Source organism: Protopterus annectens, chromosome 8.part1 (genome assembly GCF_019279795.1).
Source record: "Protopterus annectens isolate FY-2018-M chromosome 8.part1, PAN1.0, whole genome shotgun sequence".
NCBI classification, from domain to species: domain Eukaryota; kingdom Metazoa; phylum Chordata; order Ceratodontiformes; family Protopteridae; genus Protopterus; species Protopterus annectens.
The window spans coordinates 443,903,897-443,920,297 of NC_056742.1; the positions used below are offsets into that span (position 1 = coordinate 443,903,897).

General features: G+C 45.7%; 1 protein-coding gene across 4 annotated transcripts in view; it reads right to left on the bottom strand.

Moving 5' to 3' along the window:
* LOC122810396 (solute carrier family 12 member 4-like) overlaps positions 1–16,401 on the bottom strand; it is a 2,349,234-nt gene that overhangs the window by 1,490,109 nt on the left and 842,724 nt on the right. For all 4 annotated transcript variants that reach the window (XM_044081998.1, XM_044081999.1, XM_044082001.1 and 1 more), the window contains exon 4: positions 15,975–16,121. In XM_044081998.1, the coding sequence (XP_043937933.1) occupies positions 15,975–16,121 (147 nt within the window). The remainder of the gene's footprint in view (positions 1–15,974; positions 16,122–16,401) is intronic.

Sequence of the window (16,401 nt, forward strand, 5' to 3'; positions counted from 1 at the left end):
GTAAGGGTGTTAAGTTGTGCTGTTACCTTATCTGAAACAGCAGCATCTGTGTTACCCTGGAGGGCATCTCCCAGCTTCTTGATGAGATCCCTCTGTAGTCTAAAATGTGTCAAATAGTTTAGCGAACGCATGGAAAAAGTCGCTGAACTAAAAACGCGCTTCCCGTATCTGTCCATAGTCCTAGAATCCTTATTAGGAGGATGAACAGAAGAGGAAGACTCCGACATCTCCTTTTTAGTGGCTGCGGCCACCATCATAGCGTCAACCGGGACTCCTTTGGTGAGATACGTCTTGTCCTGGGGAGCGGTAATAAATTTGCTTGGTTTTCGAGGGACCGGTTTCCACTGTGTCCGGTGTCTCCCACGCCCTTCGAGCAATCAAATCCATTAACTCATCGAAGGGCGGAGTAACCCAGGAGGTAGAAGGTTGAGCACCAAATGCCTTCAGCAACACCGACTCGTCCTCAGTGGGGGCTAGGGACTGCCAATCACCCCTCTGTTTTAATATCTCCAAGATGTCCGCAAATGAGACATCCTCGGAGGGGGATTTTGGGGACCCCTCTGACTCATCCAAGTCAGTGTCAGAAGTTAGAGTTTCCTGTGGGGAATCTAAGTGCCTCCTCTTGCACAATCTTTTCCTCGGAACCTCATCGGAGGGAGATTCCGGTGAGGCCTCCGAGGAACAGGGGGCATCCTCTGGGGATGGCTGAGACAATGGTGCTCCACGCTTTGGAAGTGTCGTGGGAACAGAAACAGAGAGCGGTTCCTTAAGGGAGGGAGAAGACGCGTCCGATGAAGTGGTTGTCTGTGTAGACAAAACCTTCCTCATAAGGTCAAAACCCCTGAACCTCGAGTCGAGGACTCCCCCGGTTCCGAAGAACATGGAAGAATCCGAGACACGGGGCCCATGGGTCTCGACCCAGAGGACGGAGCCGAGCCGATCTGCGCCGAGGCCCCGAGAGGGAGAGTCAGCACCGAAAGGTCGGTACGACTCTCGGTCCCGGAACCAAGGAGAGATCATCAACTCCGCGACTCACCTATAGGTTCCGATGGAGTCGAGGTAAATGGTGTCGATCGTGCAATGGACGGTTTCGGCACCGAGGGCTCCACTATCATCGGCTCATCCTCTTCCGGCTCCGAAGATTGGATGGGTCTCGAAGGAGGACCTGTTGGAGATAAGGGAAGGCCTTCTAGTTTCGACACCAATTGGGAGGAAACTGCAATCAATTTGGAAAGGGCCGTGTTCTCCATAAGTTTCTGCATGACACGATCCACATCAGTATCGGATAATGGTCTGGAAGATCGGGTCGAAGGGGCCGAAGATGGCACCGACCGAAGGATAGACTGTGGCGGTAGTTCCGACACCGGTTCCAAGACCTGGGGCTCAGTGAGAGATAAACGTTCGATGCTCGGCCCCGAAGTCTGTGGAACCGGCGAACGAACTTTAGAAGATGTACTCAGAGCCGATGACATGGGCTCCGACATCTTCGACCCCTTCGAGGATTTAGAAGCCTGGTCAGACTTGTCCAAGGCCTCCTGGAAGGCAGGCTTAAGAAGTCCCCTGTCAATAAGTTTCCTGCGTCTATCTGTCATGACCCTCCCACTGAAGGAATGGCAAATAGAGCAATCCTCTTGCAAGTGGAGAGGGCCAAGACAGTAGACGCAGGAAGTGTGGTTGTCAGTGATGGACATTTTCTGTCCACACTGACACCTTTTAAAACCAGACTTGGCTTTTCAGACATAACAGTAAACTCACTGTAAAAGAAGAGAGAATTTAACACTAGCTAATATTAAGGAAGAAATTAAAGCTATAGGTTAAAGAAGGGTAGGCCACAAAAGGGAAACCTATAAAAAACTAACTACAATACACACACACACACACACACACACACACACACACACACACACACACACACACACACACACTATAGTATAGAAAATAAAATATCAAAAACTATAGGAGTATAAGAACTTCTGACAACAAAAAAAAGACTATCTTATCTGTCTAACAGTTTTCTCTGGTCCGAGCTCTCTGAACGATGTGACCCGTTGCAGCGGCAAACTAGATCTGAGTAATGGCAGGGAGGAATGTGGGATATAGCCTGGTCTCGAGCTTCTCTAAGATGCAGAGCTTTGCTATGCGGCCGACTCGGAGCCGAGGATCGGCTCTGAACCCGTGTGTAAGAACAAACGGCGAGATTGAACACTCTCAATCTCAATTTATAGTAATCCCCAACTGGGCACAAAGTTGAATAGTGGTGTCCCTGGTCTGAAGAAGTAGATGCCTGGTGGGGGCAGACAAGAGTCAGTCCAGATATGGAAACACCTAGAATCCTAGACGTCTCAGGTGAGCTGTCACTACTGCCATACACTTGGTAAACACCCTGGGGGCTGTGGTGAGTCCAAAGAGCAGAGCACGAAACTGGTAGTGACTGGCTCCCAGCCAGAAACGTAGATGACTCCTTGACCCCCTGTCCATTTTTATGTGGTAGTAAGCATCTTGGAAGTCTCTTGAGCACATCCAAGTGTCTTTCCCTAGTAAAGGGAGTATAGACTGCAATGTTACCATCCGGAACTTGTCCTTTATGGATTCGTTTAAATTTGCTGAGGTCCAACATAGGCCTCCAGTTCCCTGTACATTTTGGCACTAAAAAGAATCTGGAGTAAGTTCCAAATCCTACTTGGTCTGCGGGGACGGTTTGGATGACTCTGTTTGCAAGCAACTTGTTGACTTCTACAGTTGCTTGATCCCTGTGATTGGGTGGAACATCTGGGATCCTCTTGGGGACATGAGGTGGCAGATCAAAGGGTACGGAATAACCTCTGGTGACAATTCTTTGTACCCATCTGTCTTGAGTGATACTTAGCCAGGCATCCGGATACAAAGAAATGCAACCCCTGACCGGCTCCATTGAAACAGTCAGGCCCCCACATCAGGAGCACTGGTAGGGTCGGCCCAGAAACTAATCACGGCCTCCCTGGTTTTGCATTCCACCCCTGCCTCTAGGGCAACGTCTACCATTTCCTCCTCTGCCTCTGAAGGAGAAGTCACCCTGTGCATCCTGGAAAACCACATTTTACCACCTCTCTGACCCTTGGGATATGGTCTAGAGGGGGACAGTAAAACATACTCCTATGGCAGAGAGTGGTTTTCCTTCTTGCACCGGGTGAGTGTGTCTTTACCTTAGGTCCAAACAATGAAGAACCTTCAAAGGGGATGATGGTAAAGATAGACTTGAACAGCTCCGCAAAATTACATAAGCACATCCAGGAGTGCCTCCTTAGGGAAACTCCTGAACCCGCTGCACTGCGCGCGCCATCGGCTGCATAAGAAATCAGCCTCATGGACGAGTTGACAATAGAATTCAAGGTGGACAACTGAGCAGACACCTTCTCAGGGACTCCTCAGTGGATGTACCTTGTAGAGTCTCTCCTAACTCCTTAAGTAGATCTCTCTGAAGCCTTGTAAAGTGTGTTAGGTAGTTTAGTGATCTAAGAGTAAATGCTGCTGACAAAAAGATACGCTTCCCATATCTGTCCATCGTTCGAGACACTATTCGGTGGATAGACAGAAGTCGTTTCCGCTAGCTCCTTCAAAGAGGCAGCCGCCACCACCATGGCATCTATGGGAACACCCTTTGACAAAAATTCCTTCTCCTTGGGAGCTGACAGAAATGTATTTGGTCTCCTGGGGACTGACTCCATGGCATCAGGAGTCTCCCACACCTTCTGACTAACAAGCTCTAACAGTTCGTCAAAGGGTGGAGACGCCCAAGAGGCTGAAGGTTGAGACCTGAAAGCCTTCAGGTACACAGACTCCTCATCAGAAGTGGTAACAGTGGGCCAGCCGCACCTCTGCTTAAGGATTTCCAAGATCTCTACAAAGGAGACATCATCAGAGGACGACTTGGGGGACACTTCTGACTCGTCGAGGTCGGTGCTGGAGGTAAGAAACTCAACCTGGTAGTCTACATGCTTCCTCTTGCATGTCCTTTTCCATGGGGGCTTCTTGAAAGGATATTCCGGGGAGGTCTTGGAAGAATGGGGGCCACCAGCCAGAGGCTCCTGAGGCTGCGGGTCTCTGCTGTTCAGACAGGCAGTAGGTGCCCAAGGGGAAAGAGTGTTGGTACCTCTGGGTGCAGCTGATGATCGGGACAGCACACTCATCATCTCAAAGGCCAACCTCTCCGGCCCCGAAGACCTCCCTGGCTCCAAGGAGACTGAGGACGCCATTGGCTCCGAGATAGATGTACGGTCCGAGCTCACCCTAGCTGATGCACCAAGAGGAAGGCTTGGAACCAAAGAGGTCTGGTTCCATGCATCCCTGTTGGGGCCGAATGGGGAGCTTCGGCTCCTAGACACCACGGACAGCACAGGTGGTGTCGGAGCAGAACTTGCCTCCGAAACAACCTCAGGGGGAGCTGGAACTGAGGGTCCCATCAGTGATACCAAGCACTCTGGCTCAAAAGCCCAGCACAGCTCGGAGGAGGAATCACAGAAGGGATAACAGACTTAAGTGGCTTTGGAACCGACTGGGTCAGGGCCAACAACATTTTAGGCAAGGCAGATGACTTCAGGAGTCTCAGCACTACTCTGTCCACATCTTCTTCCTTTAAGCTCTTGGAAGATCTGGAAGACATTGTGGGAGATCTAGATCTCTGTAGTATAGGGGGACTTTAATGTAGGGGAGACCAGCCAAGGATCCGTAGACTGGCTTCGATGTCTTATCAGTGGTTGGCTCCGAACTGCCTGGTACCGGACAATGTAGCCATAGTAGTAGTACCCTCGATCGGCCCCAAACTCAGTGGAGCTGAGTGGGAAACAGATTTGTCAGTTTTAAAAATTTTGAGAGGCGGTTCCGATGCACCAGCCGGGGATGCCTCTTAGGTTTTGATTTTTCCTTTTTGGATCCATGCGACTTAGAAGAGCAGGCTTAAGGAGACCTTTTAATATAAGTTTATTCTTTCTCTCCTGCAATACCCTGGCACTACATGAGTGACAAAATAGACACATTTCCTATAAATGGATGACCCCTAGACAGTAAACACAGTTACTGTGGCCATCCGTTAGACATTTTCTGTGAACATTTCACACACTTTTTAAAGCCAGAGGGCTTATGATATTTGACCTCCTTAGACATCTCACAGAAGATTAAACCAATCAAACATACAGAGAGGGAAAAAAGAACAGAGTAAGAGGACTAGGTCCTCTAACTTAAACGGGCCTATCCCTGGGTAGAAAGAGAGGAGAGAAACCTAGGTCTTCTAACTAAAACAGACCTAGAAGAGGAAAGGGGTTAGAAATGACAAAGTTCACCACTCGCGCACACACACCGGAAAAAATCTCTAACAGCTCAGAGATAGAGAACAAAGATCAGAAACCCCTTTTTAATTGCAAATACAATACAACTATGTGGAGAACTCCGCAAGAAAAAACTAGATTAAGCTAAGAACACAGCACACAGAGAATGCTTATCTAGTTTTACAAAGTACTGCACACACAGTTAAACTAAGCGCAAAAGCGCCTACAACTACTAATAATCACCAATATCTAAACTACTAGAAAAACTATAGGGCAAAAGCCCAGAGAGAAACTGGCACACAGGATACCAATGAGAACGATAAGGCCAACGGCAAACTGTTCTCAGCAAAACATATCCACACAGGGAAAATATACAGTAAATAGCTAAACTACAGAAATGACACTCGTAAAAGCTATATAAAGCTATCTAAATTTGAAAAACAGGACAAATTAGCCAAAAAATTAGCAAAATGTGTTAGACTTAGCCACGGCCAAGAAGAAGCACATCCGAACTCGACACAGCAAATGAGATCTGGGGATTGTACTGGTGCACCAGGGGATACCTACCTAGCCATGAGCCAACTAGAAGACTTTGAGCGTGTAAAACGGCAGAGTCGAAACCAAAGACTGCTCCGAACCCATGTGTAAGAATGAAGGCGAGATAGGACTACAGAACATCATAGTTTTAAATTTAGAGTAATAGATGTATTTATTGGAAATAGAGGTGGTGATATGATATTTTAGAAACTAAAGAATATGAATGGATAGTAAGACTACAGGCAGATTCAAAACTTGGTCTAAACAACGCTGTCAATATAAAACCAATATTAGTAAAAAAAAAAAAAAAAAAAAAAAAACAGAGAATCTTTGATTTGCTATGTCGGTTTTAAATGTTTTAATATTTAATCATTGTTTTAGTATTTCCTGACATCCTTTGTTTTTTGTTAGTAGCTTTACACATGTATATGCACATTTAAAGATATTTTAAAGTTCTGTGTCTTTAAAATGAGGGATGGGTTAAGGGAGAATGTATGATAGGCTGGCTGACGTGTTTTTGAAATGCTCCTATTTAAACCTTTTGAATTAATTGTAATTAAATAGCACTGAAGAAGGGTGTTCTAACCCGAAAGCTTTGCAGCAATAACTCTGGTTTCTTTGACGTGGATTTTTTGTTTCATCTATATCTTCATTGTTCCTGTGTCACAATATTGGCTAGTTTTGCACCAGTTGGATCTTGACAGTTGAGTAGCTATCGAGGGGCTGAGAAAGTCCAGTTAGGAAATCTAACATTGCATCTGAAGGGACAGAGAATGGATCCAACCCCTTAAAAATGGCCCCCAAAATGTTTTCTCCACTTACTACCCATAAACCTTTCCGCTTGAGTGCCAAACAAGCCCTCTACGAGAAAGGGCTAAGGCTGTCAGCTGTAGTACCTGTAGTGCAGGGTTTGATTCCCTCAACCCTCATTTACCTACTTTGTGACCTTCAGCAAATCACTTAATCAGACATTGCTCCCGGGTCGCCCCTGAAAAGGGACAGGCTTGCCTAGTTTTAAAAAATTGATATTCTGAGATGAGTAAGGGATATGCACAACTCTTTTAGAAAGCTTGGAATCCCTGGCCCTCATTGTAACAAGAGGAATCACGTGGTCAACCTGTGGGATTTCAGATTCAGGTGAGGCTGGCCAGAAGAATGGGACATCAAATCTGGAATGAGGTCAATAACCCAAGGTGTGTACAAATGAGGCCACAGAAAGGGAAACCAGACTCCCCTGGACCAGAAGGGGCTCTGAAGATTAGTCACATTGCATCGAGCTGTTTTCTGTAGAAAGTTGATTATCAAGAGTGTAAGAGGCATAAACACAGGAGACCAGGGGTCCCAAGCATACAGAACAGCATCCCTCAGTGACTGTCCCTTGGGAGAGATCAGAACAAAAAAGCGGCTACAACTGGTGTTGAAAGGTGTCACAAAGATCACAGTAAGTTTGGCCCCCAGCAGCTGAAAAACTAAGTAGTCACAGATGAGGGACCACTCATGTGACATTAAAATGTTCATGCCAAGACTGACCACTACACTGCTGGATTTTCCCACGATGTGCTTTGCTATTACAAACTACTGTGAAGACAATGCCTGCTGCCACACCCTCCTGGTCTCTCACATCAGTGGATAGTATCAGGTTCCACCTTGTTTATGTAGCAAACCACTACCATGCTTGTCAGTTTGAACAGCGATCACACCTTTGGGGAAGCAGTCTTGAAATGCCTGCAAACCTAGGACTGCTCATGTCTAAAAGACTGATGCGGAGATGGGCCACTCAGTGAGAACAAGTACATTGGGCAGTCTTCCCTGTGAAGAGCAGCCCCCGCACCCCACCTAAAGAGAGAAGCATCCACTGTTGCGGTGGCCTAAGGAAAAACAAATGGATGTCCTACAGCAACCTGGTCTGTCAGCCATCAAGATACGTGATGTCAACAAATGTCAGTGAGGCGAACAGAAAAGTTCACTGGATTAGCTGTAATTTGGACTGATAAGGTTGACTGAAGAAATCTCATGAAGAAGCTGCCTACAGAAGAGATTACAAAGGCCATTAGACCAAAAAGATGATGGACAAACGAAGCTAGTGGCCTCTGATATAACAAAACTTCACTGCCTTGCAGTCGAAGGGAGAAAGCTGGGCAATCTGACTGATGGTGTCCAGGTGGCATCCAATAAACTGTACAGCATGAACCACTGCACATGCAAAAATATGGTATGGCATTTTAATAAGCTTTTGAATGATTATTAAAAAAGCAGCATGATTAATTACATATAAACCACTTACATTATAAGCTGGCAGGACAACACTTTACAGCTTTAAATGAACAAGCAGTACCTTAATAGTACACCACACTTCTGTCGCACTCCAGTTTCCCTTTTGAAATATAATCAGTTTACTTAGTGGGCAAAAGACTACCTGGCTTTCTGGTCATTTGCAAAAGGTAATGCATCATGCTCAGCCAGAATGTCAAAGTCTGAGAGCTGGACACTTGGAAACTGAACCCCATTAAAGGAAAACTCCACCCTAGAACCAAAATCATTTTTTTCACTCTGTTTCCTGACCTATTTTAACACCTCAAAATCTCTCAAAGTACTTCGCAAATTTAGCTCGTTTTCCACAACATGGCTACCAATGGGGCTTGATGCATCGTGATCTTGCTCTCCCCTCAACCCTTTCTCTTTCCCATAATGCTTTGTATGACTCATGCCAGACATAAGGAAGTAACTGTGAATTCTCATGCCATTGACATATACTGGGATGTGTGTGGTCAGTGTTATTTTCTTTACTGTCTGTAAGAGGACTGCCTCTTTTCTGTCTCTAATCACCCTCATTTACATTTGTTTAGAGCTTGTTTTACACTAAAATTAGAAGTTATCCAGCTACAGCCAGAAAAGTAGCACAGGCCTTTGTTCGGGGTTTTCTTTTGTAGTCCAAGAGGAAGTGACAGTCCCCTCCCCCAAATTACTGAAGAGGTGTTAAAACTGTCACTGCACTGACAGACCCTTGTAAAAGCAATTCCTCTTGATACATCAAGCCCCATTGGTAGCTATGTTGTGGAAAATGGGCTAAAATTACAAATAAAGCACTTAGAGTGATTCTGAGGTGTTAAAATAGGTCAGGAAACGAGTGGGAAAAAAAAGTTATGTACTTGCCATAACGTTCCATGCGAGTTGTTCATCTCGCCTTCATTCTTTACTGATGGGTTCGTAGCAGATCCCTCAGCTCCGAGTCGGCCAATTGCAAAGCTCGAGGCCAAGTCCCTATCCCATGATGCACCTAGAGTTACCTCAGATCTTGTTTGCTGCGTAGAATAATACCATATGTCATTCCTTCACTCCTAAAAAGGGTCTAGAAGGACTGAGCAACCAGGATGGATCCAGCATCTCGGTCATCTAACAGCCCAGGAGGGGGTAGTAGGGAGGGACGTAAGAATGAAGGCAAGAACAACTCACATGGAACATTATGGTAAGTACATAACTTCTTTATGTGAAGTTGTTCTATCTCGCCGTTCATTCTTTACTGATGGGTAGTGTCCCAAGCACCATCAATCTCGGGTGGCTCACAGGAGTATATTTCTCAGGACCGTGGATCCAAAGGAGGCCCTGTCCCTGGAGACCTCATCAACTTTGTAATGATTGATAAAAGTATGAAGTTTTGACCAAGTGGCTGCTGTGCAAATGTTATCAATAGGAAGCCTGGAAGAAAAAGCAGATGTTGTAGAAACTCCTCTGGCTGAGAGTAGCTGAATAAGCAAATGTGATACAATCAGATAACCATTTAGACAGAGTTGTTTTTGCCACTGGTCTACCCTTCCTGGAGTCTGAAAAAGAAACAAAAAGCTGGTCTGATTTTCTGAAACTTTTTGTTCTATCCAAATAAAATCTGAGCGGTCTGTGAACATCAAGTTTGTGCAGCATATACTCTAACTTGTTAGAATGGTTGGGGAAGAAGACTAGTAAAATCAATAATTTGATTGAGATTGGTTCTGGTGCAAACTTTGGGCAAGAATATAGCGTTTGTTCTAAGTGAGACACTATCAGCATGGAATATCAAATAGGGAGGCTTGACAGATAAAGCCTGAAGCTCTGACACTCTGCGGGCAAAAGTAATCGCTACCAGAAAGATGGTTTTCCATGACAAAAATTTGAGGTCACAAGAGGAAACTGGTTCAAATGGTAGAAGAATTATGTGGGAAAGCATAACATTTGCATTCCATGGAGAATAGGGAGATTTCACAGGTGGTCTAATATTAAACATTCCTTTGAGAAAGGCTTTGGATAACTTGTGAGACAGATATTCAATCCTTCAAATTCAAGATGAAAATTAGAAATAGCAGCAAGTTGAACACAAACTGTTGCTGCTGCAGCTCCTTTGTCAAAAATCAGTCAAGAACTCTAAAATTGAGGCCATAGGGGCTTGGTAAGGATCAATATTCTTTTTAGAGGCCCACATAGAAATTTTTTCCATTTGTTAAGTTATAGCTTCCTAGTAGAAGATTTATGAGAGGATAAAAGAATGTTTCGTCTCATTGGAGAGGTTATGGAACCTGGCTATGATGGGAATTGGAGCAGCCAAGCTGTCAGCTTCAGGGACTGCAGAGAAGGATGAAGTTCCCCCGACGAGTGCGTCAGAAGGTCTGGAACTGGGTCCAGGATCCAAGGGTCCTCCAAAACATGAAGTCAAAGAAAGGGGAACCAAATCTGATGAGGTAAATGAGGGGCTGTGAGGATTAATGGTCATTCCTAGGGTTTTTGCTTTCTGTAGAAACTTTGGCATTAACAGGATTGATGGAAATGCTTAGAAGGGACCCGAAGGCCAATCGTGAACAAGTGCGTCCCTTGGGGCTTCTCCCGGAGGGGGCATCAGAGCAAAGTAGTAAGAGGTCACAGCAAGGCTGGCCCCACCTGCGGAATATCATATCTGCTATTTCTTTCTTGAGGGATCACTCATGGGAGCAACAAGATCGCCCTGCTCAGCTCGTCTGCTATCACATTGGATTTCTCCAGGATGTGCATTGCCAACAGAAAGCGCTGGGTGGAAACAGCCCACTGCCATACTCAAAGCCTCGCGACAAAGGGGGTAGGACCTGGTTCCTCCTTGTTTGTTCAAACACCAGACTACCAGATATGTTGTCAGTCTGAATTGCAGCCGTACCCAGAGGGAGAGAGTCCTGAAAGTACTGCAACGCCAAAAGTACTGCTCTCATCTCCAGGACATTGATATGCAGATGTGCCTCTTGATCGGGCCCTGTGACTTGGGCTGTCTTTCCCTGAAAATGCCCTTCCCCACACCCTTTCCCTAAAAATGCCCTCCCCCACACCCTATCAGGGAGGCGTCCATGGTCATTGTGGCTGCTGGAGGGGGTAGCACAAATGGGTGTCCTATCATGACATGAAGTGAGGTCAACCACCATTGAAGATCCTTTTTGCAGGAATTTGTGATTATAGTGTGAGACATGGGAAGCTCTTGGTAAGACCACTGAGTGAACAGCCATTGTAGTATCCGCATGTGCATACGAGCTAGAGGTATGGCTAAAACTGCTGCTGCCATCATGCCTAATAATTTCAGAACTTCTGATGCTGGTGACCTGTCTTTTGATATCAGAACGCTGACATGCTGACGAAGAAAAACTCTATTGGAAGCCTTAGTATGGTGGTGGTGGTGTCCAACTCTACCCCGATAAAAACGATATGCTGCGATGGCGATAAGTTGATTGTAATGCCCAGTTGATTGCAGAGTGACAGAGTGGACTCTCCGACTTGAATGAGTTGATGCCTGGTGGTGGCAGTAAGGAGCCAATCATCTAGGTATGGAAATACCTGGAATCCTAGATGCCTCAGGTGAGCCGTGACCACTCCCATGCATTTGGTGAACACTCGAGTCTATAGTGAGACCAAAGGGCAGGGCTCGAAACTGGTAATGATTGGCTCCCAGCCAGAAGCGCAGATGATTCCTGGATGGCCTGGCCATTTTTATGTGGTAGTATGCATCCTTGAGATCTATCAAGCACATCCAATTGTGTTTCCCTAAGAAGGGAAGTATAAACTGAAGCGTGACCACCCGGAACTTCTCTTTTACATATTTGCTGAGTCTGCTGAGGTCCAATATGGGTCTTCAGTTCCCTGTCTTCTTTGGAACCAAAAAGAATCTAGAGTAAGTTCTGCATCTTGTCTGGTCTGCTGGGACTGGTTGGATGATTCTTTCTTAGCAACATTTGGACCTCCATTATTGCCTGTTCTCTGTAATTGGGTGGAAAATCCAGGATTTTTCTTATTGGTGGAGGGGGTGTTGCGAATGGAATGAAGTATCCTCTTGAAATTATACTTTGTTACCCAGCTTTTATTTTCAGCCAGGCGACTGGATACAAAGATAAGCGATCCCCAACTGCCTCCAAAGCAGGACAGTCGGGCCTCCTTTCAGGAGCGCTGGTAGGGCTTCCCAGAGAAGTGATCTCTGTCACCTTGGTGTTGCAGACCCCCCCTCTGCCATGAGGGCAGCATCTTCCATTACTGCCCCCTCCTCTGCCTCTGGAAGGGGGTGTTCACCACGTGTGTCCTGAAAGGCTCTTTGGACTTTTCGGAACCACATTTTTCCTCCCCTTAGACCTTTAGGGTAGGGTCGGGTAGGGGTGGAAAAACGGACCCCGACGGCAAACAGTCTTTCTGTCCTGTTCACTCCTGGTTAAGGTTTCTTTCACTTTAGGCCTGAAAAGGGATGAACCATCAAAGGGAGTATTCACGAAGGATGACTTGAAGGGCTCCTCGAAGGAACACAAGCGCATCCAGGAGTGCCTCCTAAGAGCAACTCCTGTACCTGCTGCCCTACTTGTTCCATCAGCTGCATATGAGATGAGTCACATGGATAAGTTTACTACAGAACTGAGGGTAGCAAGCTGAACGGAAACTTTGTCGGAAGCTCCTGTAGCTACTGTACCCTGAAGAACATCTCCTAGCGCCTTAAAGAGATCTCTTTGTAACCTGGTAAAGTGGGTTAAATAGTTGAGCGAACAAAGAGCAAAGATAGTTGAACTAAACATGTGCTTCCCATATCTATCCATGATCCTGGAGTCTCTGTTAGGAGGATGGATAGACGAGAAAGTCTCGGACATTTCCTTTTTGGTGGCTGCCGCCACCACCATGGCATCAACTGGAATACCTTTTGTCAAAAATGATTTGACAAGGGGGCAGAAATGAATTCATTAGGCCTCCTAGAAACAGGCTCCATGGTATCCGGAGACTCCCCCACCCTTCGTGAGACCAGCTGTATCAGCTCATCGAAGGGCGGAGTCATCCAGGAGGTGGAGGGCTGAGACCCGAAAGCTTTCAGGATAACTGACATCCTCAGTAGGGCTTTTGGACTGCCAGTCACCCCTCTGCCTAACGATTTCAAGTATCTCAGCAAATTAGACATCTTCAGAGGGGGACCGTGGGGACCCTTCTGACTCATCTAAGTCAGTGTCTGATGTTAGAGACTCCTGAGGGGTGTCTAGATGTTTCCGATTACACAATCTCTTTCCTGGGAACCTCATCAATGGGAGCTTCTGGTGAGGTCTCGGAAGAGCAAGGGCCACCCAATGGGGCTTCCTGATTCTCTGGGTCTCTATGCTTGGCCAGGATGTGTGAGGCAGAAGCAGACACAGGCGCTTTAGGGGAGGAGGAAGCCAGACCTGAGGTAGAGGATGTCTTCAGAAACAGGACTCTCTTCATTGCATCGAAAAAAACTCTGATCCGATGCGAAGGAACTGACGGATCAGAAGAAACCATCGCCACCCCCGGCACCGGGACAGTGGGCTCCGAAGCAGAGGTAGGAGCTGAACTCATCCGAGCCGAAGCCCTGAAAGGCAGAGTCGGAAACAAGTCGGTCCGACTACCTTCCCAGGATTCGACTAGAGAGTAGTGGCTCCTAGAGTCCTCGTTCAGTACAGAGGACGTCAGAGTGCACAGAGCCAAAGACACTGGAGCAGGCGTCAGCTCAGAGGGTTCCAGTATCAACAGGGCTGACTCCTCCAGCTCTGAAGGACCAGCATGGCTCGAAGGAGGAATAGTTTGAGCTGGTGCAAAGGTCTTTGGCTCCGAAGCTATTTGGATCGAAGCCAATAATATTTTTGCCAAGTCTGATGCTGATAACAGCTTCTGCATCACACGATCCATATTCAGATCTGACAGGCTGATAGAGGCCCGAGAAGAGCTCACCAAAGGTGGTATCGACTGTAGTAATGGACTCTTAGGAGCTTTGGACACCGGTTCCAAAACTGGGGACTGGCTCCGAAAAGAAAAAGACTGTCGGTTCCGATGGCAGTGGAGCCGAAGTCAAAGATTTCTTAGAGTCCGAAGTCTTAGAAGACTGAGGACTTGCTGGATCCATCTTGGTCACTCAAAGCTTCTTGAAACAAAGATTTCAATAACCCTCTGTCGATAAGTTTTCTTTTCCTTTCCTGCAGGACCCTTGAGGAGAAGGAATGACAAATAGCACAGCTGTCTTGCAAATGCAGGGCTCCTTGACAGTACACACAATTAACATGGCTGTTACAGACATCTTTTGGTCACACTTTGGGCACTTTTTGAAACTAGACTTGGGGTGCTTGTCTTGATCAGCCATTGAAAGTCTAACAGAACAATTACTGTCACTACAAAAATCCAAACAGTAATTATTTACCAAACAGCCTTAATAAAATCAGGCTAAGTCACACACACAAATAAATGCAAATGTCCTATAAAGTGACAGGAAAAATCTTTGTCACCAACGGTCAGAAACACAGAAATGAGCAGATTATGCACAAGAAAAAAGGGATAGCTGCTAAGATACAACACACTGTCTAAATATTTTAAGTCAGACAAATTGCTAACTACAAAAAAACTAACCGTAAAATAAAATCAAGCCTATTCTCATCTAAACACACCACACAGCAAAATATACACTATATAATGTAGTTAGCCAAAAAATGTGACAAAGGTCACTCACTAAACACACTATTACTTGGCAAAAGGTTTTAAACTAGGCCTAAAACAAGAGGCCAACTAGATTTTTTTTTAAATCACATTAAGGGAAGGGACTAATCATTAACGTACCAGAGTTCCGCTGTGGCGACCCCTAACCAGGTAAAGCCGAAAGACAACAATGACATTAAGGGAAGGGACTAAAAAGTAGAAAACCCCACTTTAGAAACTAAGCTATCTAAACTACCTAAATATGAGTAATAAGAAAAAAGTTTTACTGGCCCGAGCTAATGCAGAACCTCCGATCTATTGCAGCGGCAAACTAGATATGAGGTAACTCTAGGTGCATCATGGGATAGGGACTTGGCCTCGAGCTATTTGAAGACAGTGAGCTTTGCAATTGGTCGACTCGGAGCCGAGGGATCAGCTCCGAACCCATCAGTAAAGAATTAACGGCAAGATAGAACAACTTCACATCAGATTTTTTAGTTCTAGGGTAGGGTTTTCCTTTAAATACTGACTAAAAGGAGACATTAATCTTGTCCATCTCTCAGTAATGCAGAAAAATCAAACCCTGCTCTAAGAAAAGTAGGAATTAAAACCAGTGTAAGACACGCCAAATGCATCAATATTATAAATGTACTGGCCTGTCTGAAGGAGTAGAAGGACAGAGCCCTAACTACAGCCCAGTCGACAGAGGTTCAATTAGCAGCTCAGGTGACAGCAGAGAAGGATGACAGTGTCACTGCCAGAGGGGAGGCATCGTCCCAATAGGGCAGTTGCCCTTGGCAAACTCATAAAATAACTGTCCCCCCACCCCAGATATATGTACAGAAAGTCAAGCCCTTAGGATGGCTTAAGAGCCCCAACTGGCCCCACAGCAACACCAGAGGAAGTGTGGAAAGGGGAAGAAGGATGCTAATAGACCCATGATGGATGTGCAACACTGGGAGCCAAGGCCACTACCAATGACAACGAAGGGAACAAAAAATATATTCTAAATGTACTGCAAATAACCATGACTGCTAGCATTATGCTCCAGACAAACTGACGTGGGCGATACTGCAGAACTAGGCACTGTGTTGAATCATGACTTAGATTTTAACATTATTTTCAAATTACAAATCACCCAGTCTCTTCCAAAATTCTCACAATTAAAGTTTCAATAATGCCCTAAAGAAATAACACACGCATACTTACACAGCAGCAGCACATTAAGACAATTAGTAAGGCCTGAAGAACTCCTGCAGTACCAACAATCCATGGCAACCGCAAAAAGAGAATGACACCCAAAATATTCTGCAGGCATGGAAGATATACCCCCATCATGGTACCCATACGAGGGGCCTGAAACATAAAACAGTTATTTTGATTTTATGCACAGATTTACAAACAGATAATAAATGTACTTAATGAAACTCAAAAGCAGAGTTGCGCAAGAGTACTCACCATAACTGTAAATGAAACGGGAGTCCTACTGTCTCAGCCAGGTAACTGACCAATATTCAAAATCTAACCTAAAATACTGCTAGTGCCTCGCCACAGCTGCTAGATTTGGAGAACAATAAGAGTGTGTGTTGCATTTTCCTCACTTTTTTCAGTGTTTGTGCAACCTCATAGTAAAAAA